General features: G+C 44.3%; 1 protein-coding gene across 2 annotated transcripts in view; it reads left to right on the forward strand.

Moving 5' to 3' along the window:
• The window catches only part of LOC130366797 (CD209 antigen-like protein C), a 24,946-nt gene extending 20,922 nt beyond the window's left edge, over positions 1-4,024 (forward strand). For both annotated transcript variants that reach the window (XM_056569153.1, XM_056569154.1), the window contains exons 8-9: positions 2,149-2,258; positions 2,518-4,024. In XM_056569153.1, the coding sequence (XP_056425128.1) occupies positions 2,149-2,258; positions 2,518-2,656 (249 nt within the window). In that variant the 3' untranslated portion in view covers positions 2,657-4,024. The remainder of the gene's footprint in view (positions 1-2,148; positions 2,259-2,517) is intronic.
• Positions 4,025-25,157: the final 21,133 nt, after the last annotated feature.

The following is a 25,157-nucleotide window of genomic DNA, read 5'->3' on the forward strand; positions in this document are numbered from 1 at the left end:
GTTTTTGTTTCAAGTCCCCTGCAAGTATATAGGACTTCCAGTACCTTACTCCACAAGCTCCGCTCTGCATCTCCTGGTGAATGTGTCAGTCACTGGCAAGTCACACCCTCCCTGCATGCCACACCCCATCTTGCAAAGATACTCCCACCCTTTAAGCCACACCCCTTTTTCAGCTTACACTATCTTTACCACAACTCAGCCCAACCTGAGGACGGGATAGGAGGATTAGATATGAGGACGGGATATAAGGACGGGATTTGGGGACGGGATATGGGGACAGGATATGAGGTTGGGATATGAGAACGGGATATGAGGTCGGGATATGAGGATGGGATATGAGGATGGGATATGAGGTCAAGATATGAGGACAAATATGAGGACAGGATATAAGGTCGGAATATGAGGAGGGGATTTGGGGTTGGAATATGAGGAGGGGATATGGGGTCAGAATTTAAGGACAAGATATGAGGACAAATGTTTACTACTCTGTTGCTTTTCCTCTCTACAAAGATAAGGTAGGAAAAACCGGGCAGCGCTGGGTACTCAGCTAGTGTTATATATTAATAGTTCAAAGATGTCCGTACATAGCTATACTGCATATGTTTATTTTTATTTACATTATTTTATTTTAAAAATTGGAAAGGGGAGGGGGGTAATTCCAACTTTTTTTTTTTAGGGGTAGGACTTATTCAAAATTATTAAATTTTTTTCTTTATTTTTTAAGTCCCCATAGGAAACTTTTGCTTGCTATCTTTCGATTGCAATAGCACAGCATTGATCAGTGGTATTGGCACTCAAGTAATACAGGCTGCCGAGGCTGTCTGTATCTCAGAGCACTGATTATACGGCACAAGGGTAGGTAGGGGCCGTCATCTATACTGATTGGGAACCCCACGCTTACCTTGCAAAGGTTTAGATCTGCCCCCAAATCCACCGGCCCCAGTGATTTTTACTTTAAGATACGGCAATCCGGCAGTGAGCCTGATCTCTGATGCGGTGAGTCCTGGCTGCTATTAACAGCCATTTTTCCTTGTCTATGAAGCAAGGGTGATGAAATGGCACTTCAAAGATGGTTAAAGGGGTATTCCAGGAAAAAACTTTTTGTTATATATCAACTGGCTCCAGAAAGTTAAACAGATTTGTAAATTACTTCTATTAAAAAATCTTAATCCTGTCAATAATTATCAGCTGCTGAAGTTGAGTTGTTGTTTTCTGTCTGGCAACAGTGCTCTCTGCTGACATCTCTGCTTGTCTCGGGAACTGCTCCGAGATGAAGAGGTTTGTTATGGGGATTTGCTTCTAAACTGGGCGGTTCCCGAGACACGTGTCATCAGAGAGCACTTAGAAAAGAACAGCTCAACTTCAGAAGCTCATAAGTACTGAAAGGATTAAGATTTTTTAATAGAAGTAATTTACAAATTTGAAGATATGAAGAAAACCGCACTCACCCGTAAGTCGTGCACCGTATTTAATTCCGTGAAGACAATCAACATGAACACAGGACAGCAAGCGGTCGATAGCACCTTGTGCCCTTCTCACCTCCACCCCGTATTAGCACCTCTGGCGGTCTCTCACCGTACTCCCAAGTGCATGAATCCTGTTACATCAGAGCACACCCTTCGTTTGCCAGTGCTGTGCCGGACATTCATCTTTGTATCTCCATATTATGTAATTTACAAATCTGTGTAACTTTCTGGAGCCAGTTGATATATAAAAAAAAGTTTTTTCCTGGATAACCCCTTAAATGTTTCTTGACGTTAATATATATACGCCATTTCGTGTTAATGAATTACTGCCTATGATATTATTGTACATCATGGGGCAGGAAAGGGCATTATTATTCCCCCCCTCTACATTGTTAAGGGAAAGGACAAGACAAACTGTTCATGGAGTTGACTTGGCCTCCAAGTTCCCCAGACCTTCAACCGCCACTAAAGAGAATTCATTAAAGTCAATGGTGCCATACTACGTTTCTGCTGATGTGTTCCTTTGGGAGAGGCAAATGGATGACATTGTAAGACCATCCAATGGTTGTGTCACAGCTTTTCTAGATATCTTCCATATTTCTTTATCTCTGCTCAGTTAGGCAGATTTCTCTTCTCAGGAGACAATACATTAGTAAGTGACAATACCTTTATTTGTTTCCAGACTTCTTTATGGCCGACCATAAAGCAAGGAAGATACTGGATAGGACTGAGACGAGATCCTAAAGACATTGGCATGTGGTTGTGGACAGATGGATCGCCGCTGACATACAGGTGAGAAAATACTATGACGTTACTAGTGGATGAGGTCCCAAATGTTAAATAGAGAAAAAGTTGAATTATGCCATTTGTGTAATGTACGGGCAAGTCAGGTCCACCAGAGGGAGATCCACTCTTTGCAGCCATTCATTTGTCTTACTTCGAAAATCCCTGGTTCCCAATGGAAGCCACAGAACACACACAGGAGTATTCCATATACATTTAGAATGATAGTAGATTCGTTTCTGTGTAGGTAACCTGTCTTTTCTTACAGTGTCTGGAATGAAGGTGAACCCAATAATGATCGAGACAATGAACACTGTGCAGAAATTATGGGAGGAGTTCAGGCATGGAATGACCGGCCATGTATGGATAGAGTGAACTTCATATGTAAGGGAGTATGGAGCTGTTAAAGGGGGTGTCTCCACTTTGGGCAACCCAAGTTCTTGAATGCCTTTTGAAACCCAAGTTCTTGAATGTTTCTTCATAAACCAATTATAGTGTGACCCCCTGCTGAAAAGCTGTTTGTGTTTCCTAAGTGGAAAAGCATAAGAACTCCTCTATAAAGCTTTATTGTTTACATGGCAAAAGCCACGTAGCTCTTAAAGGGGTTGTCAAGCAAAATAATCAACCTGTGTATGGTGTCAAAAGGTGCACAGATATTTTGTCAGCTGAGATGTCTGGTTTGAAATGTCTCTGAATGGAGTTTGCTCCTTCCCTGCTTGACATCCCCTCCTATCTACTCAAAAGTAGATAAGTGATGTGAAGAAGGGATCATGTATTACTGCTCATAAGATTTCTGAATCATTAAGAGAGGAGTAATCCTTTTTCTGACAGAAAATACTATGTCCAAGAAAGGCTTCCTGCTGCCTTATCTAATGATTCATAATTTAATGTGCAGTAATACCAGCTCCCACATTCACATCACTGGTCTCATCCTGAAAAGAAAAGAGGGGGGGGGGGGGGAGCAGGGACAGCGCAGACTGCATTCAGAGAGTATGACAGCATATCTCATACGAAAAAATCTGTGCAGTATAGCTAATAACATTATATTAGTAAGTTGCTTTATTATACTTTTTGCACAGTACACAAGTTGTTTCTTTAGCTGTGCAACACCATTAAATGGATATTCTGAATTTTGTTTTTGCTCAACCATTGCCTAGCTCTCGTTGTGTTTGTGGTGCACTGCCTGCGCAGCTAATCGACAGCTCAGTTCTGGGAAAAGGACAGTTGGGGCATGGAACGCTGAAACTCCCCAATACTCCTATGGACAACTTCTTGTCTTTTGTTGTTTTTTTTTGCTCTGTAGAGGAATCTAGCAGAAAAATCACTCCATAAGTCCATACATAATACTAATGCCAGGGTATCATAGTGAGTGGCTTGATCTTCCTTCCTGCTCCTCTTCCTCCTCTATACAGACACAAAAGTAGAGCTTTTCATCCTGCTTTACGACTACATTGAGCTTTGATAGCTTTGAGCTTTAATTATTTTAAAGTAAAGGCAGGCTGTAATATTATACCAAAATCTAAATTCATACACATAGTAAATACATCCCCAGCACAGAAATGGTTAATGCAGCCCGATTGTACATAATATGACAAATGACTGGAGAAGAACCTACGTTCACATGTATAGTATGTATAACCCTTTTGCACATTCGCATGTTGTCTTATTGTCGCAGAAATTCTATATATGTGTGCACATTTCCATGTCAAACAAAATAAATGGTAACATAAAATGTGCATGCTCCTGGCCTGTGTATAATAAACAATGGTGAAAATGTAATAAATATGAATCTGAGTTCTGTGACTTTTGCTTTCCTGCGTCCTAAATTGGTGATCGTGAAGAACGTCTTAGCATGGAATTGGTGGTCCAGCACAAGCTGTTACAGCCTCTACCCATTAGAGTAGTCGGGTGGCTGAGATATAATACGTTTGCTGGATGCATAGTATTGTTTCTCAAATATTGGATGGTCATGCAAAAGATATTTTCTAACATATTTTCCATTTTACACCACAAGTATAAAGCATACACTGAAGTCTACAGTGTGCAGAGGGTTAATGGTTTTTCTGTGCCTTACATTTTATCATATAGCTGAACAAGAATTTAGTCACATGCAGACTCCTAGCCAAAAAATGCAGGAGCCATTCCCCAGTCTACCGTATTAGACTTGGGAAAAGAGGTTCACCTAGTTGAGGCCTGGCCTTTGTCAGGTGAACACGTGCCATCTGGCAGCCCTGTTATTTCCTGAGGAGACCAAAGTAGTTGTCACGATTCGGCTTACAGGTTGTGGATCCACTGTGTCAGCGAGGGATTGGCGTGGACCGTGCTGGTGGACCGGTTCTAAGAGACTACTGGTGTTCACCAGAGCCCGCCGCAAAGCGGGATGGTCTTGCTGCGGCAGTAGCAACCAGGTCGTATCCACTAGCAACGGCTCAACCTCGCTGACTGCAGAGAAGGCGTGGGACAGAAGGACTAGGCAGAGGCAAGGTCAGACGTAGCAGAAGGTCGGGGCAGGCGGCAAGGTTCGTAGTCAATGTGGATAGCAGGAGATCAGGTAACACAGGCTTGGACAACACTAAACGCTTTCACTGGCACAAGGCAACAAGATCCGGCAAGGGAGTGCAGGGGAAGTGAGGTGATATAGCCAGGGAGCAGGTGGAAGCTAATTAAGCTAATTGGGCCAGGCACCAATCATTGGTGCACTGGTCCTTTAAGCCTCAGAGAGCTGGCGCGCGCGCGCCCTTGAGAGCGGAGCCGTGCGCGCCAGTACATGACAACCGGGGACCGGGACGGGTAAGTGACTTGGGATGCGATTCGCGAGCGGGCGCGTCCCGCTATGCGAATCGCATCCCCGCCGGCAATGTCAGTGCAGCGCTCCCGGTCAGCGGGTCTGACCGGGGCGCTGCAGGGAGAGAGACGCCGTGAGTGCTCCGGGGAGCTCGGCGTAACAGTAGTGAGTCTAGATATTGCTAATGTCAGGCATATCTCCTACATATAGACTACAACAAAGTTGTACCAGAACCCAGTTCCAGTCCCTCTGTGAGCATAGTTTTCTCTACATTTTTGTCCCAAGAGGGATTTCTTTATGCAAGGATAAAGTTAAACAAGGGCCTTGCTGTATTTCATTGGATTTCTTATTGGCCTCTGGTCAAACTAGTGCTAGTCTGTCTGCCATGTCAGTTACAGTTTTGTGAGTGTTGTTTCACAGATTAATACAAGAATAAAGTGGAGTCCTATATTGAGTTAGACAACGGTTATCACGAGATAAGAAGATCCTCGTCCTGTAATATTTTCTATATGGATTGTAAGCCAGAGTCTTAGAGAGCTGTAATATCTACACAGATCTGCAGGAAACATATTCCCGAACACTTATTACAGCACCAATGATTTATTGCTTCACAATTATCTATGATAGCAGCATTTAGTAAGAGGGACAGTGACTAGATTCTTCTTCTGAATCCTAAATTGTACCACAAAGCTATAGCATTTTTACGCTACATCCAAGTATACAGTTATGGCCGTAAATGTTGGCACTCCTGAAATTTTTCAAGAAAATGCCGTATTTCTCACAGAAAAGGATTGCAGTAACACATGTTTTGCTATACACCGGGCCGGATTAAGAGCATCATGAGCCTGATGCTGAAGATTGTGATGGGCCTTTTTATCAAAGTATATATATGTTCCCCTCACATATAATGCCCCATGTCCTGCCCCCTCAGGGGGCATTATATGTGAGGGGCACAGGACATGGGGCATTATATGTGAGGGGCACAGGACAGGGGGGGCATTATAAGTAAGGAGAAAATGTCAGGGGGGCATTATAGGTGCATTATATGGGCACAGGACAGGGGAGGGGGCCCTGTCATGTGCCCCTCACATATAATGCCCCCTGACCTGTGGCCCTCACATATAATTCCCCATGTCCTGTGCCCCTCATATGTAACACCCCCTGTCCTGTGCCCCTCACATATAATGCCCCCCTATCCTGTGCCCCTCACATATAATGCCCCCTGTCCTGTGCCCCTCACATATAATGTGTAACCCTCACTTATAATTTGCCCTTTTCTGTGCATTCACACTGCCCCCCTTCCTCCCAAGTTTTAATAATTCCCTTGTACCATACGGCACTCGAGCACCTCGATCTATGGGCGCCAGCGCGATGATGTGACATCATCGCGCCGGCCTGCCGTGGATGGCGTCCCCGCGGCTCGAACTGTAAGAATGCAGCAGCGTGTGAGAAATGTGAGGGAATGGTGGAGCGGGACAGCTGACAGCTCCCGCTCCACCATGCTGTAGTACAGGAGGGGCAATAATCTCAGGGGGCAATTGCCCCTCCCTGGATCTGCCACTGGCAGCACGGAGGTGATAGAGCAGGGGTCTCAAACTCAAATTATCTGGGGGCCCCTGGAGGTGGCAGCTGGGTGAGGCTGGGTTGCATGTGCCCCTTACATATAATGCCCTCATCATGCACCCCTTACATATAATGTCCTCATCATGCGCCCCTCATCATCCACCAGCAACACCCCCCACCAGAAGTAGCACCACCATCATCTACCAGCAACCCCCGCCCCCCATTCCCCCTTCCCCTGTATGGTAATAGCATGAGCTTATGGATGATGGGGGTGCTACTTCTGGGGGGGAGCATTAGGCAGGCAGCAGTTTCCCCACATTAGGAAGGTAGCTGTTTCCCCACATTAGGAAGGTAGCCTGTTCCCCACATTAGGTAGGTAGCAGTTTCCCCACATTAGGTAGTAGCAGTTTTCCCACATTAGGTAGTAGCAGGTTCCCCACATTACGTAGTAGCAGGCTCCCCACATTAGGTAGTAGCAGGTTCCCCACATTAGGTAGCGGCAGGCTCCCCACATTAGTTAGTAGCAGGTTCCCCACATTAGGTAGTAGCATGTTCCCCACATTAGGTAGTAGCATGTTCCCCACATTAGGTAGTAGCAGGTTCCCCACATTAGGTAGAAGCAGGTTCCCCACATTAGGTAGAAGCAGGTTCCCCACATTAGGTAGTAGCATGTTCCCCACATTAGGTAGTAGCATGTTCCCCACATTAGGTAGTAGCAGGTTCCCCACATTAGGTAGAAGCAGGTTCCCCACATTAGGTAGTAGCAGGTTCCCCACATTAGGTAGTAGCAGGTTCCCCACATTAGGTAGTAGCAGGTTCCCCACATTAGGTAGTAGCAGGCTCCCCACATTAGGTAGTAGCAGGCTCCCCACATTAGGTAGTAGGAGGTTCCCCACATTAGGTAGTAGGAGGTTCCCCACATTAGGTAGTAGGAGGTTCCCCGCATTAGGTAGTAGCAGGTTCCTCACATTAGGTAGTAGCAGGTTCCCCACATTAGGTAGCATTGTTCCCCCCCCCCCCACATATATACACACAGACAGACACACAAAGACACACACACAGACAGACACACATAGACAGACAGACACACAGACAGACATACACACACAGACAGACACACCCAGACAGACAGACACACAGACAGACATACACACACAGACAGACACACACACATACAGACACACACACATAGACACACTTACCTGTCCTGCGCTGCGCTTCTCCTTTCCGCCGGCAGCTTGACGAGTGACATCGCTGACGTCCTGCGCAGGTTTGCGGAGGGACGTCACATGCGAGATGTCCCTCATGAGGCTCGGACCGACCAACTGGAGACCAGGAGGAGGGTGGGGTAAATGAAGTCTTCTGGCATTTAGCGCTGCTCACCTGAAGCAGGGTTAAATGCCTGAAGAAGTTACCTGCCCAGCGCCCGGAACTGCATGTCCCGGGCGTCGGGCAATACAAATTTCACATACCGCAAACTTTCGTTCCACGGGCCGGGATTTTGAGGCTTGATTGTTGCGGGTGCCGGTTGGTCTGTGCGGGCCGCCAGGCCTATTTTATGCAGGGGCCTGGATTTGCAGCTCCATCCGCCCCTACATTAATCCGGCCCTGGCTATACACACGTTTATTCCCTTTGTGTGTATTGGAACTAAACAAAAAAAGGGAGGAAAAAAAGCAAATTGGACATAATGTCACCAAACTTCAAAAATGGGCTGGACAAAATTATTGGCACCCTTAACTTAATATTTGGTTGCTCACCCTTTGGAAAAAATAACTGAAATCAGTTGCTTCCTATAACCATCAATAAGCTTCTTACACTTCTCAGCCGGAATGTTGGACCACTCTTCTTTTACAAACTGCTCCAGGTCTCTTATTGGAAGGCGCCTTTTCCTAACAGCAATTATAAGATCTCTCCAGAGTTGTTCAATGGGATTTAGATCTGGACTCATTGCTGCCACTTCAGAACTCTCCAGTGCTTTGTTGCCATCCATTTCTGGGTGCTTTTTGATGCATGTTTGGGGTCATTGTCCTGCTGGAAGACCCAAGATCTCGGATGCAAACCCAGCTTTCTGACACTGGGCTATACAGTGCGACTCAAAATCCGTTGGTAATCCTCAGATTTCATGATGCTTTGTACACATTCAAGGCACCCAGTGCCAGAGGCAGCAAAACATCCCCAAAATATCATTGACCCTCCACCATATTTCCCTGTAGGTACTGTGTTCTTTTCTTTGTAGGCCTCATTCTGTTTTCGGTAAACAGTAGAATGATGTGCTTTACAAAAAAGCTCTATCTTGGTCTCATCTGTCCACAAGACGTTTTCCCAGAAGGATTTTGGCTTACTCAAGTTCATTTTGGCAAAATGTAGTCTTGCTTTTTTATGTCTCAGTGTCACTAGTGGGGTTCTCCTGGGTCTCCTGCCATAGCGTTTCATTTCATTTAAATGTCGACAGATAGTTTGCGATGACACTGATGATCCCTGAGCCTGGAAGACAGCTTGATTATCTTCGGAACTTATTTGGGGCTGCTTATGCACCATCTGGACTTTCATCAATTTTTCTATTCTGTCCATGCCCAGGGAGACTAGCTACAGTGCCATGGGTTACAAACTTCTTGATAAAGTTGCGCACTGTGGACAAAGGCAAATCTAGATCTCTGGAGATGGACTTGTAACTTTGAGATTGTTGATATTTTTCCACAATTTTGGTTCTCAAGTCCTCAGACAGTTCTCTTCTCCTCTTTCTGTTGTCCATGCTTAGTGTGGCACACATAGACACGCAATTCAAAGACTAAGTGAACTTCTCTCCTTTCTATCTGCTTTCAGATGTGATTTTTCTATTGCCCACACCTGTTACTTTCCCCAGGTGAGTTTAAAGGAGCATCACATGCTTGAAACAATCTTATTTTTCAACAATTTTGAAAGGGTGCCAATAATTTTGTCCAGCCCATTTTTGGAGTTTGGTGACACTATGTCCAATTTCCTTTTTCTTCCTCCCTTTTTTGGTTTAGTTCCAATACACACAAAGTGAATAAACACGTGTATAGCAAAACATGTGTTACTGCAATCCTTTTCTGGGAGAAATACTTCATTTTCTAGAAATATTTCAGAAGTGCCAACATTTACGGCCATGACTGTATATATTGAATTGGCCTATGAGTGAAAGGGGTACTGTGCCCCTAGATATCTTATCTCTATCCAAAGGATAGGAGATAAGATGTCTGATCGGGGGGCTCCTGCCACTGGGGACCTCCGAGATCTTCCTGCTGCACCTGGCGTTCATTTAGAGCATAGGGTGCAGCTCCAGAGGCTCGTGAGGTCACGGTCACGCCCCCCCTTGTAACGTCACGCCCCCCCCCCCCTCAATGCAAGTCTGGCATAGCCAGTCATTCGGCACAGAGCGAAGTTCGCTCCGTGCATTGGATATCTGGGGTACCACAGCCAAGATTGTGGGGGTCCCCAGCAGTGGGACCCCCGCGATCAGACATCTTATACTTTGGATAGGGGATAAGATCTCTAGGGGCGGAGTAACTCTTTAAGTAATGTTAAAATCATATTTTTTATGGAGTCCTGGCTTTAGAAGTCTCATTCCTGGGCTTTGTGTGAAGGAAAAGATTTATGAGAAAGTGGTTCACCGAAGAACATTGGTTAAAACCACTACATGATATATATATATATATATATATATATATATATATATATATCAGGAACTACTACTCTCATCATTCATTCCACATTCCCAGTGATCACCACATTGTTTTTTTTTTTTTTTGCAAAAAATTTTTCCACATTTGTTCTTGGGCTGTATCTGGCTTTTGAGTCCTATCAATTTGAATGGGGCTAAGTAGCAATATCAGACATTAACCACGAACAATGCGTTGCTGTTTTTGTATTATGTCCATGTATTTGCTATTGCTTTCTATTCCATTTAACTGAACAGAGCTTATTTGCAATACCAGACACAGCCCATAGCCAAGAGTGGCACTTTGAGCTCTTTTTCCCGATCTCACAAATGCCCTTTAAGGTTACGTTCATACGATCGTAACTCACATCGTGTGAACGTACCCTAAAAGGGGGTTATCCAGACACAGAAAATCAGAGCTAATTTCTCCTAAAAACAGCACCACCCCTGTCCTCAGGTTTTGTGTGGTATTGCAACTTGGCTTAATTCACTTCAATAGAACTAAGCTACAGGATTCACACTGCTCATGTTAAAGGGGTGCTCCGGTGGAACATTTATTTATTTTTTTTTATCAACTGATGCCAAAAAGTTAAACAGATTTGTAAATTACTTCTATTAAAAAATCTTTACCCTTCCAGTACTTTTAAGCAGCTGTTTGCTACAGAGGAAATTCTTTTTTATTTTTATTTCTTTTTTGTCTTGTCCACAGTGCTCTCTGCTGACACCTGATGCCCCTATCAGGAACTGTCCAGAGCAGGAGAAAATCCTCATAGCAAACCTAGGCTGCTCTGGACACGGACAGAGGTGTCAGCAGAGAGCACTGTGGACAAGACAAAAAAGAAATTCAAAATGAAAATAATTTTATCTGTAGAAAAGTAAGCGTTAATTTCTAATGCAAATTTGTTTTCCCTTAGTCCTAACAGCAGCACAAGTGGGGTGTTTCTGCCCCTGTGAAGCTGGCAGGACGGTGGAATTTTTAATTCCGCCCAAGCAATTAACATAATTGAACCCCCCCCATATAAGGCCTCCTCCCCAGGCCATAGTGCTTTAATAACAAGCAAAATTATACAAACTACAAGGGCGGGAAATTTGTGTGCTGCTGTTAGGACTAAGGGAAAACAAATTTGCGTTAGAAATTAACGCTTCCCTGTCGTCCTAACCAGCAGCACAAGTGGGGACTTAGCAAGTAACAATCACAAATAGGGAGGGACTAAGGAGGAGCGGCACTTAGGATGGAACGCCCAAAGGCCAGCTCTCCCATACGTTTGGCATTAACCCGGTAATGTTTGATAAATGTGTTGTGCGTGCTCCAGGAGGCAGCAGCACAAATTTGTTCTAGTGGAACAGACCTTCTTTCAGCAAAAGAGGTAGCAACTGCCCGGGTAGAGTGGGCAGTAACAAAAGAAGGAGGAGTTAGCTCCTGAGCTATAAATGCCTCCCTGATTGCCTCTTTCACCCATCTACTCAGAGAGGGTTTGGAGGCCTTTAGACCTTTGTTCCGTCCTGAAAAAGAAATTAAAAGGTTTTCGGATCTTCTGAATTCACCAGTTCTTGAGATGTATATCTTGAGACTTCTTGAAATGTCCAAGGAATGGTTAGCAGCTTCCTCAGAAGAGGAAGGGTCTGGGCACAGAGCTGGTAAGGAGATAACTTGGTTAATATTGGAAAAGGTTGGTACCTTGGGAACAAAGGTCGGTAGATATCTCAACAAGACTCTGTCTTGTAAAAAGAGAGTATAAGGCTCAAAAGCCGCTAGGGCCTGAAGCTCGCCAATTCTCTTGGCTGAGGTTATAGCCAACAAAAAGGTGACTTTAAGGGACAAGTACCTAAAGTCCACTTGGTCCAAAGGCTCAAAGGGGGGAGAACTCAACCCCTTGAGAACGACAGACAAATCCCATTGGGGAATAGGCCTAAGGACTGTAGGCTTAAGTCTTTCGGCTCCTTTGAGGAACCTCTTGATTAGGAGATCTTGAGATAAAGATCTGCCTAGAGAGGCAGAGAGTGCAGCAACCTGCACTTTTAGAGTGGATGGGCTAAGACCCTTGTCAAGGCCATCCTGCAGGAACTGAAGCAAAGCAGAAAGAGGAGGATCTGAGGCAACTACCTGTTTCTTAGCACACCATTGTAGGAAAATCCGATTTATCCTGGAGTAAGCTCTATTAGTAGATGCTGCTCTTGAGTGAGCAAGAGTTCTCAAGACCTCCGATGAAAGACCACTACCTAGTAGGGTCCTGTCAATCTCCAGGCTGTCAGATTGAGTCTTCTCAGATCTAGGCAGGAGCCTGTGTTGTGAGACACAAGGTTCTGCACGTGGGGAATAACAATAACACCCTTGACTCATCCTCATGAGCTGGGTGAACCAGGACCTCTTTGGCCAGAATGGTATGATGGCGATTACTGAGGTCTGGTCTTGCCTGACTTTCATCAATACCCTCGGTATCATGGAAAGTGAGGGAAAATGTAGGCCAGCCTGAACCTCCATGGAATGGACAGAGCGTCTACTGCCACAGGATTGTCCTCTTTGTAAAGAGAGCAAAACCTGTTCACCTTGGCATTCAGACGAGTTGCCATGAGATCTATCTCTGGCATATCCCACCTTCGGGTTATCTTGCGGAAGATATCCTCGTTCAGGGACCATTCCCCTTGGACTGGAAGACCGCGGCTCAGACGGTCTGCAACTATATTGAGATCCCCCTTGATGTGAACTGCTGAGAAGTGGGATAGATTGGTCTCTGCCCAAGAGAGAATTAGTCCGGTCTCCTCGAGGAGAACTTTGGACCTTGTGCCTCCCTGTTTGTTTAGGTAAGACACTACAGTCGTGTTGTCTGAACGGACTTTTATCGCTTGCCCTAGAACTAGGGTGATAGAGAGCTAGACGGACTGCTCTCAACTCTCTCATGTTGGAAGAGAGGAGTCTCTCTTGAGAAGTCCAGGTACCTTGTACCTGAGTTTTGTCCAGATGGGCTCTCCAGCCTACAAGGGAGGCGTCCTTGGTCAGAATGATCCAATGAGGTTGAATCAAGGACTTCCCATCTGACAGAGTTGTCCACCATCTGAGGGATGCACGGACTTCGACAGACAGGGAACATCTTTTGTCCAACCCTTTGGGGTTGCGAATCCAGACACTCAAGAGCTGATCTTGAAGTGGACGGAGATGCCATAGGGCCCAAGGTACTGCCTCTGCAGATGCTGACATGTGGCCTAGCATTTTCATCAGAGTTCTGATGGAGACCCTTTGGGGAACCATTAAGAACTCGGCGGCTCTTACGACTTTCTCCTTCCTCTCTGGGGTCAGAGATAAGGTCATGTGAGAGGAGTCGATTATGAACCCCAGAAACCTTCTGGAGGTAGAGGGGACGATCTCTGATTTGTCCCAATTTATGATCCAGCCTAAATGCTGGAGAAAATCCAGAGCCAGTTGAAGATGAGACTGTAGTACGTCTAGAGATGCAGCGCACGCGACACCGCTAGCGCCAAAAGGGGGGAGCCGGTACAGCGATCTCAGAGCGGAGCTCCGACCTGAATCACTGACCAGGTACGGAGCTCCCAAACAGCGCATATCCGCACGGGGAATGCACTGACAGAGAGCACCGCAACCGGAGAAGCGCAGCGAACGAGGAGATAAGCACAGGTCAGACCTGTAAAGGAAAGGGCTAAAAAGCCCAAACATAAGCAGCCACGCTGCAGAACATATGTATAAAAAGTATATAAATCCAGGCAGGCTTAATGAGCCTGCCCCGTCCTGCTGTCCAGCACAGGACAGAAAAAAAGCACCATGGCCTGGGGAGGAGGACTTATATGGGGGGTTCAATTATGTTAATTGCTTGGGCGGAATTAAAAATTCCACCGTCCTGCCAGCTTCACAGGGGCAGAAACACCCCACTTGTGCTGATGGTTAGGACAACAGGGAAAATTTTATCTGTAAAAAGTACTGGAAGGGTAAAGATTTTTTTAAATAGAAGTCATTTACAAATCTGTTAAACTTTCTGGCATCAGTTGATTTAAAAAATTTTTTTCCATCGGAGTACCCCTTTAAGGAGGTACAGGTTGGTGAATGACTCTCCACCCCCCATTGTGTATATAAGTAAATCACTGTGCTCAGGATTTGATATTTGTCCCTTTTTGGTACATGTTCCATCACACTGAATATTATTCATTTGCTGGAATAAACCAACAGAGGCCGGAAGCTTGGAGACGTAGAAATAGCTTTGCTAAGTAGATTTTAGATTTGGTTCAATAGCAAAAACAGGAAGTTAGTGAAACCCTTTATCTGTCTTTTCCATGTTTCATGTCCTTCACATTTTTTCCTACTGTGCAGTAGGGAGCTGAATGGACATTTTTACTAATGTGATAAGGGTCCCTTATATAGTCCGTCCACAAATGTGTGTGTTTAACTTATCTTAGGGGAAGTAATAACCTGCAGCATCATATGTCCTGGGGGAAGTAATAATCTGCAGCATCATATGTCCTGGGGGAGTAATAACCTGCAGCATCATATGTCCTGGGGGAAGTAATAACCTGCAGCGTCATATGTCCTGGGGGAGTAATAACCTGCAGCATCATATGTCCTAGGGGGAGTAATAACCTGCAGCATCATATGTCCTAGGGGAAGTAATAAACTGCAGCATCATATGTCCTAGGGGGAGTAATAACCTGCAGCATCATATGTCCTGAGGGAGTAATAACCTGCAGCATCATATGTCCTAGGGGAGTAATAACCTGCAGCATCATGTGTCCTGGGGGAAGTAATAACCTGCAGCGTCATATGTCCTGGGGGAGTAATAACCTGCAGCATCATATGTCCTAGGGGGAGTAATAACCTGCAGCATCATATGTCCTGGGGGAAGTAATAACCTGCAGCGTCATATGTCCTCGGGTGAATAATAACCTGCACCATCATATGTCATAGGTAAAGTAATAACCTGCTGCGTCATATGTCCTGGGGGAGTAATAACCTGCAGCATCATATGTCAGGTAAAGTAATGACCTGCAGCATCATATGTCCTAGGGGGAGCAATAACCTGCAGCATCATTTGTCCTAGGGGGAGTAATAACCTGCAGCATCATATGTCCTGGGGGAGTAATAACCTGCAGCATCATATGTCCTAGGGGAGTAATAACCTGCAGCATCATGTGTCCTGGGGGAGTAATAACCTGCAGTATCATATGTCCTGGGGGAGTAATAAACTGCAGCATCATATGTCCTGGGGGAGTAATAACCTGCAGCATCATATGTCCTAGGGGTAATAATAACCTGCAGCATCATGTGTCCTGGGGGAGTAATAACCTGCAGCATCATATGTCAGGTAAAGTAATAACCTGCAGAATCATATGTCCTAGGGGGAGTAATAACCTGCAGCATCATACGTCCTGGGGGAGTAATAATCTGCAGCATCATATGTCCTGGGGGAGTAATAACCTGCAGCATCATATTTCCTGGGGGAGTAATAACCTGCAGCATCTTATGCCATAGGGGGAGTAATAACCTGCAGCATCATATGTCCTAGGGGGAGTAATAACCTGCAGCACCATATGTCCTAGGGGGAGTAATAACCTGCAGCATCATATGTCCTGGGGGAGTAATAACCTGCAGCATCATATGTCCTAGGGGGAGTAATAACCTGCAGCATCATATGTCCTAGGGGGAGTAATAACCTGCAGCACCATATGTCCTAGGGGGAGTAATAACCTGCAGAATCATATGTCCTAGGGGGAGTAATAACCTGCAGCACCATATGACCTAGGGGGAGTAATAACCTGCAGCATCATATGTCCTAGGGGGAGTAATAACCTGCAGCATCATATGTCCTAGGGGGAGTAATAACCTGCAGCACCATATGTCCTAGGGGGAGTAATAACCTACAGCATTATATGTCCTAGGGGGAGTAATAACCTGCAGCATCATATGTCCTAGGGGGAGTAATAACCTGCAGCACCATATGTCCTAGGGGGAGTAATAACCTGCAGCATCATATGTCCTAGGGGGTTAACAACCTGCAGCATCATATGTCCTGGGGGAGTAATAACCTGCAGCATCATATGTTCTGGGGGAGTAATAACCTGCAGAATCATATGTCCTAGGTGGAGTAATAACCTGCAGCATCATATGTCCTGGGGGAGTAATAACCTGCAGAATCATATGTCCTAGGTGGAGTAATAACCTGCAGCATCATATGTCCTGGGGGAGTAATAACCTGCAGAATCATATGTCCTAGGTGGAGTAATAACCTGCAGAATCATATGTCCTAGGTGGAGTAATAACCTGCAGCGTCATATGTCCTGGGAGAGTAATAAACTGCAGCATAATATGTCCTAGGTGGAGTAATAACCTGCAGCATCATATGTCCTGGGAGTAGACATGTGCAGAAGAAAAATTTTCGTTTTTTTTTGTTTCGTTTTTTAATTTTTTTAATAAAATTTTCGGTTCAGTAATATTTTCAGTTTTGATTTTCAGATACATTCGGTATTCGGATGTCCAAGTTTCATTTTTTTTCGGATACATTCGGTATTCGGGTGTCTGGTGGGTTAATTTTTTCGGATACATTCGGTATTCGCGTGTCTGGGTTTTATTTTTTTTCGGATACATTCGGTATTCGGGAGTCTGGGGGTTTGATTTTTTTTCGTATACATTCGTATTCGGGTGGGTTTGATTTTTCGTATACATTCGGTATTCGGGTACATTCGGGTAAAGCAGGGGACCATTATCGGGAGTGTGTGCAGGAAAAGAGGACAGCCGCAGAGATCGGAACTTTGGAAGACAGGTAAGATAATATGATTTTATGTGATTTATATTAATACATAATGTAATGTTGAATGAATGAATGAATGAGTAAATGTATGAATGATTGATGTGTTTGATTGTCGGGTGATTTATGTATAACATGATGTTATACATAAATCACCCGACAATCAAACGCATCGATCAAACTGTTGCAAAACTACAACACCCACCCAGCATGCGGCTGTCTGGGCATGCTGGGAGTTGTAGTTTTGCAACAGCTGGAGGCACACTTTGGCAAACACACGCATGCGCGCAATGCTTTTTAATTCATTTTCAAATTCCGCTGGCTTTTGTCAGAAATGGTTACCAGGTCAATGACATGCATAGTAATTGCTGTGGGAACATTTTTCATTCATAAAACCGCAGACTTAATTGGATAATTGCCGTGTAGAATGTTTGGTGTCTTAAGCGTTCTACACGGCAATTATCCAATTAAGCCTGCAGTTTTATGAATGAAAAATGTTCCCACGGCAATTACTGTGCATGTCATTGACCTCAATCACCCGACGATCAAACACATCAATCATTCATACAGCATTCATTCATTCATTTACTCATTCAACATTACATTATGTATTAATAAATTATTAATACATAAAGAAATGTTGAATGAATGAGTAAATGAATGAATGAATGAATGCTGTATGAATGAATGCTGTATGAATGATTGATGTGTTTGATCGTCGGGTGATTGAGGTCAATGACATGCACAGTAATTGTCGTCGGAACATTTTTCATTCATAAAACCGCAGGCTTAATTGGATAATTGCCGTGTAGAATGTTTGGTGTCCTAAGCGTTCTACACGGCAATTATCCAATTAAGTCTGCAGTTTTATGAATGAAAAATGTTCCCACGGCAATTACTATGCATGTCATTGACCTGGTAACCCATTTCTGACAAAAGCCAGCGGAATTTGAAAATGAATTAAAAAGCATTGCACGAATGCAAAGTGTGCCTCCAGCTGTTGCAAAACTACAACTCCCAGCATGCCCAGACAGCCGCATGCTGGGTGGGTGTTGTAGTTTTGCAACAGCTGGAGGCACCCTAGTAACAGTAAAACAGTAACTAACAGTCAGAAACAGTGTAGCGCAAGGAACAATAAAAAAATTGGAAAGAATTCTTTACTTTCGTTTTTCTACCGCATGCATTCGGTAAATAATTAATGCTTTTGTTTTTGGATAACAAATTCATTCGTTTTTTTTACCACATGCATTCGGAGAATAACGAATGCATTCGTTATGTTACTATTCGTTTTATCGGTGCTATTCGGAAATATTCAAAAAATGTTTTCGTGCATTCGGAACGGCCCGAATGCACGAAAACGGCAAAATTCGGTAAATTTGACATTCGTGCCGAACCGAATTGCACATGTCTACCTGGGAGAGTAATAACCTGCAGCATCATATGTCCTAGGTGGAGTAATAACCTGCAGCATCATATGAACTAGGGGGAGTAAGAACCTTCATGCATCATGTGACCAAGGAGAAGTGATAACCTGCAGCATCATATGTCCTAGAGAGAGTAATAAATAGCATAAATCATATGTGCAAGGGGAGTGATAAACTGCAGCATCATATTTTCTAGGAGGAGAAATGCACTGCATGCATCATATGTCCAAGAGGGAGTAATAACCTGCAGCACCATATATCCTACAGGGAATAATAACCTGCAGCATCATATGTCCTAGGGAGAGTAATAACCTGTAGCATCATGTGTCCTAGGGAGAGTAATAAACTGCAGCATCATATGTCCTAGAGGAAGTAATAACCTGCAGCATCATATGTCCTAGGGAGAGTAATAACCTGCAGCACCATATGTCCTAGAGGGAGTAATAACCTGCAGCACCATATGTCCTAGAGGGAGTAATAACCTACAGCACCATATGTCCTAGAGGGAGTAATGACCTGCAGCACCATATGTCCTAGAGGGAGTAATGACCTGCAGCATCATATGTCCTAGAGGGAGTAATGACCTGCAGCATCATATGTCCTAGAGGGAGTAATGACCTGCAGCACCATATGTCCTAGGTAGAGTAATAATGTGCAGCATCATATGTCCCAGGGAAAGTATAAAATTATTAAATATTAAAAAATCATAATCCTTTCAGTACTTAACAGCTGCTGTATGCGCCAGAGAAAGTTGAGTATCTTTTCTTAGTCTAACCACAGTGCTCTCTGCCCAGTCACAGCTATCGTCCAACCAAGTCCCTGTTATACCCGCTATGTCATAATCCTCCTCAGAAATGATCAACTCCAGTTCATCAGTTTTATTGGTCAGACTTCTGGCATTAGTCAAAAGGCAATTCAATGGTGTATGTTTCTTCCTATGAAGCCTATCCCTATTAACTATTCTAACCCCTCCCTCCGCTCCTCCCCCAGGTACATTAATAAGTCTCTATCTACACTATCTTCCCCCTCTATGTTGTAGGTTCCCTCCCCCCTAGTCCCTAGTTTAAACACTCCTCCACCCTTCTAGCATCTTCTCCCCAAGCACACTGTTCAGCGATCCCGGTCTTTGTGACAGATCGCCCTGTCTGTCCCCCTAATAATTGAGTCCCCCACTACCAGTACCTGTCTGGCCTGCCCTGCTCTCCTCCCTCCCTCCTTACTGGAGCAGACAACCCCCCGGCGTTCATAGGCAGAGTCCTGCTGCAGTACTGCTAGCTCTGAAATGGCATCCCCCTCATCTGCCAACCGGGCAAACTTGTTGGGGTGTGCCAGTTCAGGACTAGCCTCCCTGACACTTTTCCCTCGCCCCCGTTTTCTAACTGTAACCCAGCTAACTGCCTGACTGTCCTGCACCTCCGTCCCACTATCCTCCCCCACCTCTACCCCAGAGAGTACTTGTTCAGTGAGCAGGAGACTCCTCTCCAAGTTGTCAATGCGTCTCAGTGTTGCCAATTGCTCCTCTAGATCCAGGATCTGGGCTTCCAAATGAACAACACCCTCAAACTGTTGTTCAAGGATTGCATACATTGTGCAGGATGTACACCGGACGATGAGTGGAAACTTGCGGGAGTTGTGCCGTCCTCAGCTTCATCTTGTTCCATCTTGTCCATCTGCTCCATCTTGTTTCACCCTTTGGGGCAAACATGCATGCTCATGGAGTATGTTGTGGTCCTATGTGGTGGGCAGATGTCTTCCTCTATGACTTTAAATATGTCATGGACTCATGGACCCCCAACTCCAAAGCAACAGGAATGAAACAAAAGAACACAAAATAAACACACAACACATTGTAATCAGGTGTCAAATAGTCACAATTATATTTAAAATGACATGACACTGAAAATGGCAAACCCCCGACTCACGAAGAGTCACCCTCCAGTACTCAGGTGAGGAAAAACCCCTGTGGGGGAAACCTCGAGGGAGCCATGACTGGAGAGCTGCCCCTCCTCTGGGCATAGAGGGTAATGCCAATATGTAACGTAGCACAATATACACAATTCACAGACAACAACATAACAAAAACAGACAACATAACAAAAACAGACAAGACATATAGTAAAGCGGATGGGAGAGAGATCTGGCTGCGATACCCTTCACCATACTGATGGCTAGGCGGGGGCGGCATTTCTCTCTTACATATCCAGGTGAACTTCTCCAATAGGAGAACACAGGGTTAATGGGGTTGTCTAAAGCAGATAACCCTTTCCCCTGCTAGACCCTCCAAATTACATCAAGGGTCAGGTAGAGTAAGGTAGTGAAGCTCAAGGTCCAAAGGCGCATCCAAGATGGCACTGATCATAGCAGCGAGCCCTTGCTTTGTGGGATCTTCCTTTATGACATAAGCGGTGGTCCTTATAGTTGCCATGGTTACTGAAGGTACCAACAGTAAACTGATGTATTAACGCTTTAATGACTGGCCATGTACATTACTACAGAGGCCATTATAAACACTTGTTAACAAACAAATAGGGAGATTTATCAAAATCTGTGCAGGAAAAAAAAAATGACCAGTTGCTCATAGCAACCAATCAGATCACTTCTTAGTTTTTAAAAAGGTCTCTGAAAAATGAAAGAAGCAATCTGCTAGGGTTGCTATGGGAATAGGTCGACTTTTCTCTGCACAGGTTTTGATAAATCTCCCCCCAAACCCCTCATGGTGAGGACCCCCTAAGAACCCCTAATAAAAGCAGGTTACAGATTAAATACACAGGTTCTTGTACATACGATGATGACTGCTTCTTCCCACCATGCAGAGTACTTAGTGCACTACATTACATATATATATATATATATATATATATATATACACTGCACAAAAAAATAAAGGGAACACTTAAACAACACAATGTAACTCCAAGGCAATCACACTTCTGTGAAATCACACTGTCCACTCAGGAAGCAACACTGATTGACAATCAATGTCACATGCTGTTGTGCAAATGGAACAGACAACAGGTGGAAATTATAGGCAATTAGCAAGACACCCGCAATAAAGGAGTGGTTCTGCAGGTGGTGACCGACCACTTCTCAGTTCCTATGCTTCCTGGCTTATGTTTTGGTCACTTTTGAATGCTGGCGGTGCTTTCACTCTAGTGGTAGCATGAGACGTGGTCTACAACCCACACAAGTGGCTCAGGTAGTGCAGCTCATCCAGGATGGCACATCAATGCGAGCTGTGGCAAGAAGGTTTGCTGTGTCTGTCAGCGTAGTGTCCAGAGCATGGAGGTGCTACCAGGAGACAGACCAGTACATCAGGAGACGTACGTAGGGGAGGCTGTAGGAGGGCAACAACCCAGCAGCAGGACCGCTACCTCTGCCTTTGTGCAAGGAGGAGCAGGAGGAGCATTGCCAGAGCCCTGCAAAATGACCTCCAGCAGGCCACAAATGTGCATGTGTCCACTCAAACGGTCATAAACAGACTCCATGAGGGTGGTATGAGGGCCCGACGTCCACAGGTGGGGGTTGTGCTTACAGCCCAACACTGTGCAGGACGTTTGGCATTTGCCAGAGAACACCAAGATTGCCAAATTCGCCACTGGCGCCCTGTGCTCTTCACAGATGAAAGCAGGTTCACAATGAGCACATGTGACAGAGTCTGGAGACGCCATGGAGAACGTTCTGCTGCCTTCAAAATCCTCCAGCATGACCAGTTTGGCAGTGGGTCAGTAATGGTGTGGGGTGGCATTTCTTTGGGGGCCACACAGCCCTCCATGTGCTTGCCAGAGGTAGCCTGACTGCCATTAGGTACCGAGATGAGATCCTCAGACCCCTTGTGAGACCATATGCTGGTGCGGTTGCCCCTGGGTTCCTCCTAATGCAAGACAATGCTAGACCTCATGTTGCTGGAGTGTGTCAGCAGTTCCTGCAAGAGGAAGGCATTGATGCTATGGACTGGCCCGCCCGTTCCCCAGACCTGAATCCGATTGAGCACATCTGGGACATAATTTCTCGCTCCGTCCACCAACGCCAATGTTGCACCACAGACTGTCCAGGAGTTGGCGGATGCTTTAGTCGAGGTCTGGGAGGACATCCCTCAGGAGACCATCCACCACCTCATCAGGAGCATGCCCAGGCATTGTAGGGAGGTCATACGGGCATGTGAAGGCCACACACACTACTGAGCCTCATTTTGACTTGTTTTAAGGACATTACATCAAAATTGAATCAGCCTCTAGTGTGGTTTTCCACTTTCATTTTGAGTGTGACTCCATATCCAGATGTATTTCATATGATTAGTTCATTTATTCAGATCTAGGATGTGTTATCTTAGTGTTATTTTTTTTGAGCAGTATATATATATATATATATATATATATATATATGTATATATATATATATATATATATATATATATATATTGCTGACTTTAAAATAGACATAATTTACAAATCTGGATAGTTTTCTGGAACCAGTTGATTTGAAAACATTAAGGGAGTACCCCTTTAACCCCTTGGGGACCGAGCCCATTTTGACCCTAAGGACCAGAGCATTTTTTGCAATTCTGACCACTGTCACTTTAAGCATTAATAACTTTGGGATGCTTGCACTTATGAATTTGATTCAGAGACAGTTTTTTCGTGACATATTGTACTTTATGTTAGTGATAAATTTCCGTCGATACTTGCATAATTTCTTGGTGAAAAAGTCAAAAAGTTCCTGAAAAATTTGAAATTTTGCATTTTTATAACTTTGAAGCTCTCTGCTTGTAAGGAAAATAGACATACAGATTCACATATACAATATGGCTACTTTATGTTTGCATCATAAAGTTGACATGTTTTTACTTTTCAAAGACATTAGAGGGCTTCAAAGTTCAGCAGCAATTTTCCAATTTTTCAAGTAAATTTCAAAATCTGAATTTTTCAGGGACCAGTTCAATTTTGAAGTGAATTTGAGGGTCTTTATGTTAGAAATACCGCATAATGGACCCCATTATGAAAACTGCACCCCTCAACGTATTCAAGATGTCATTCAGAAAGTCTGTTAACCCTTTAGGTGTTTCACAGGAATAGCAGCAAAGTGGAGGCGAAAATTCAAAATCATTTTTTACACTAACATGTTCTTGCAGACCCATATTTTTAATTTTTACAAGGGGTAAAAGGAGAAAAAGCCCCCCAAAATATGTAACCCAATTTCTCCCGAGTAAGGAAATACCTCATGTGTGGATGTCAAGTGCTTTGTGGGCGAACTAGAGGGCTCAGAAGAGAAGGAGAGACAATGGGATTTTTTAGAGGGAATTTTGCTGAAATGGCTTTTGGGGGGCATGTCACATTTTGGAAGCCCCCATGGTGCCAGAACAGCAAAAAACACCCCACATGGCAACTATTTGGGAAACTACACCCCTCAAGGAACATAACAAGGGGTACAGTGAGCCTTAACACCCCACAGGTGTTTGACGACTTTTCGTTGAAGTTGGACGTGAAAATGAAAAATTTATTTTATTTTATTTATTGTTGATGTTACCCCAAATTTTTCATTTTCACAAGGGGTAATAGGTGAAAATGTCCCCCAAAATTTTAAACCCCATTTCTCTCAAGTAAGGAAATATCATATGTGGATGTAAAGTGATCTGCTGGTGCACTAGAGGGCTCAGAATGGAAGTAGTGACATTGGGATTTTTAAGAGTGAATTTTACTGAAATGGTTTTTGGGGGGCATGTCGCATTTATGACATTTAGGAAGCCCCTATGGTGCCAGAACAGCAAAAAAAAAAAACCACATGGCATACTATTTTGGAAACTACACCCCTCAAGGCACGTAACAAGGGGTTCAGGGAGCTTAAACACCCCACAGGTGTTTGACAACTTTTCGTTAAAGTCAGATATGTAAATGAAAAAATTTTCTTTTTCAATAAAGTGCAGTTTTCCCCCCCAAATTTACCATTTTTACGAATGGTAATGGGAGAAAATGCCCCCAAAGATTTGTAACCCCACTTCTGAGTATGGAAATACCCCATGTTAGGACGTAAAATGCTCTGCGGGTGAACTACAATGGTCAGAAGAGAAGGAGTCACATTTGGCTTTGGGAAAGCAAATTTAGCGGAAATGTTTTTTGGGGGGCATGTTGCATTTAGGAAGCCCCTATGGTGCCAGAACAGCATTAAAAAAAAAAAACATGGCATACTATTTTGGAAACGACACCCCTCAAGGAGCATAACAAGGGGTACATTGAGCCTTAACACCTCACAGTTGTATGATGACTTTTTGTTAAAGTTGGATGTATAAATGAAAAAATATATATTTTTCACTAAAATGCAGTTTTTTCCCCAAATTTTACATTTTTACAAGGGGTAATAGGAGAAAATCACCCCCAAAATTTGTAACCCCATTTCTTCTGAGTATGGAAAAAACCCATGTGTGGACATCAAGTGCTCTGCGGGCGAACTACAATGATCAGAAGAGGAGGACAGCCATTGAGCTTTTAGAGAGAGAATTTGTTTGGAGTGGAAGGGGCCATGTGTGTTTACAAAGCCCCCCGTGGTGCCAGAACCATGGACCCCCCACATGTGACCCCATTTTGGAAACTACACCCCTCACAGAATTTAATAAGGGGTGCAGTGAGTATTTACACCCCACTGGCATTTGACAGATCTTTGGAACAGTGGGCTGTGCAAATGAAAAAATACATTTTTCATTTTCAAGGACCACTGTT

The sequence above is a fragment of the Hyla sarda genome, chromosome 4 (genome assembly GCF_029499605.1).
Source record: "Hyla sarda isolate aHylSar1 chromosome 4, aHylSar1.hap1, whole genome shotgun sequence".
Taxonomy (NCBI): domain Eukaryota; kingdom Metazoa; phylum Chordata; class Amphibia; order Anura; family Hylidae; genus Hyla; species Hyla sarda.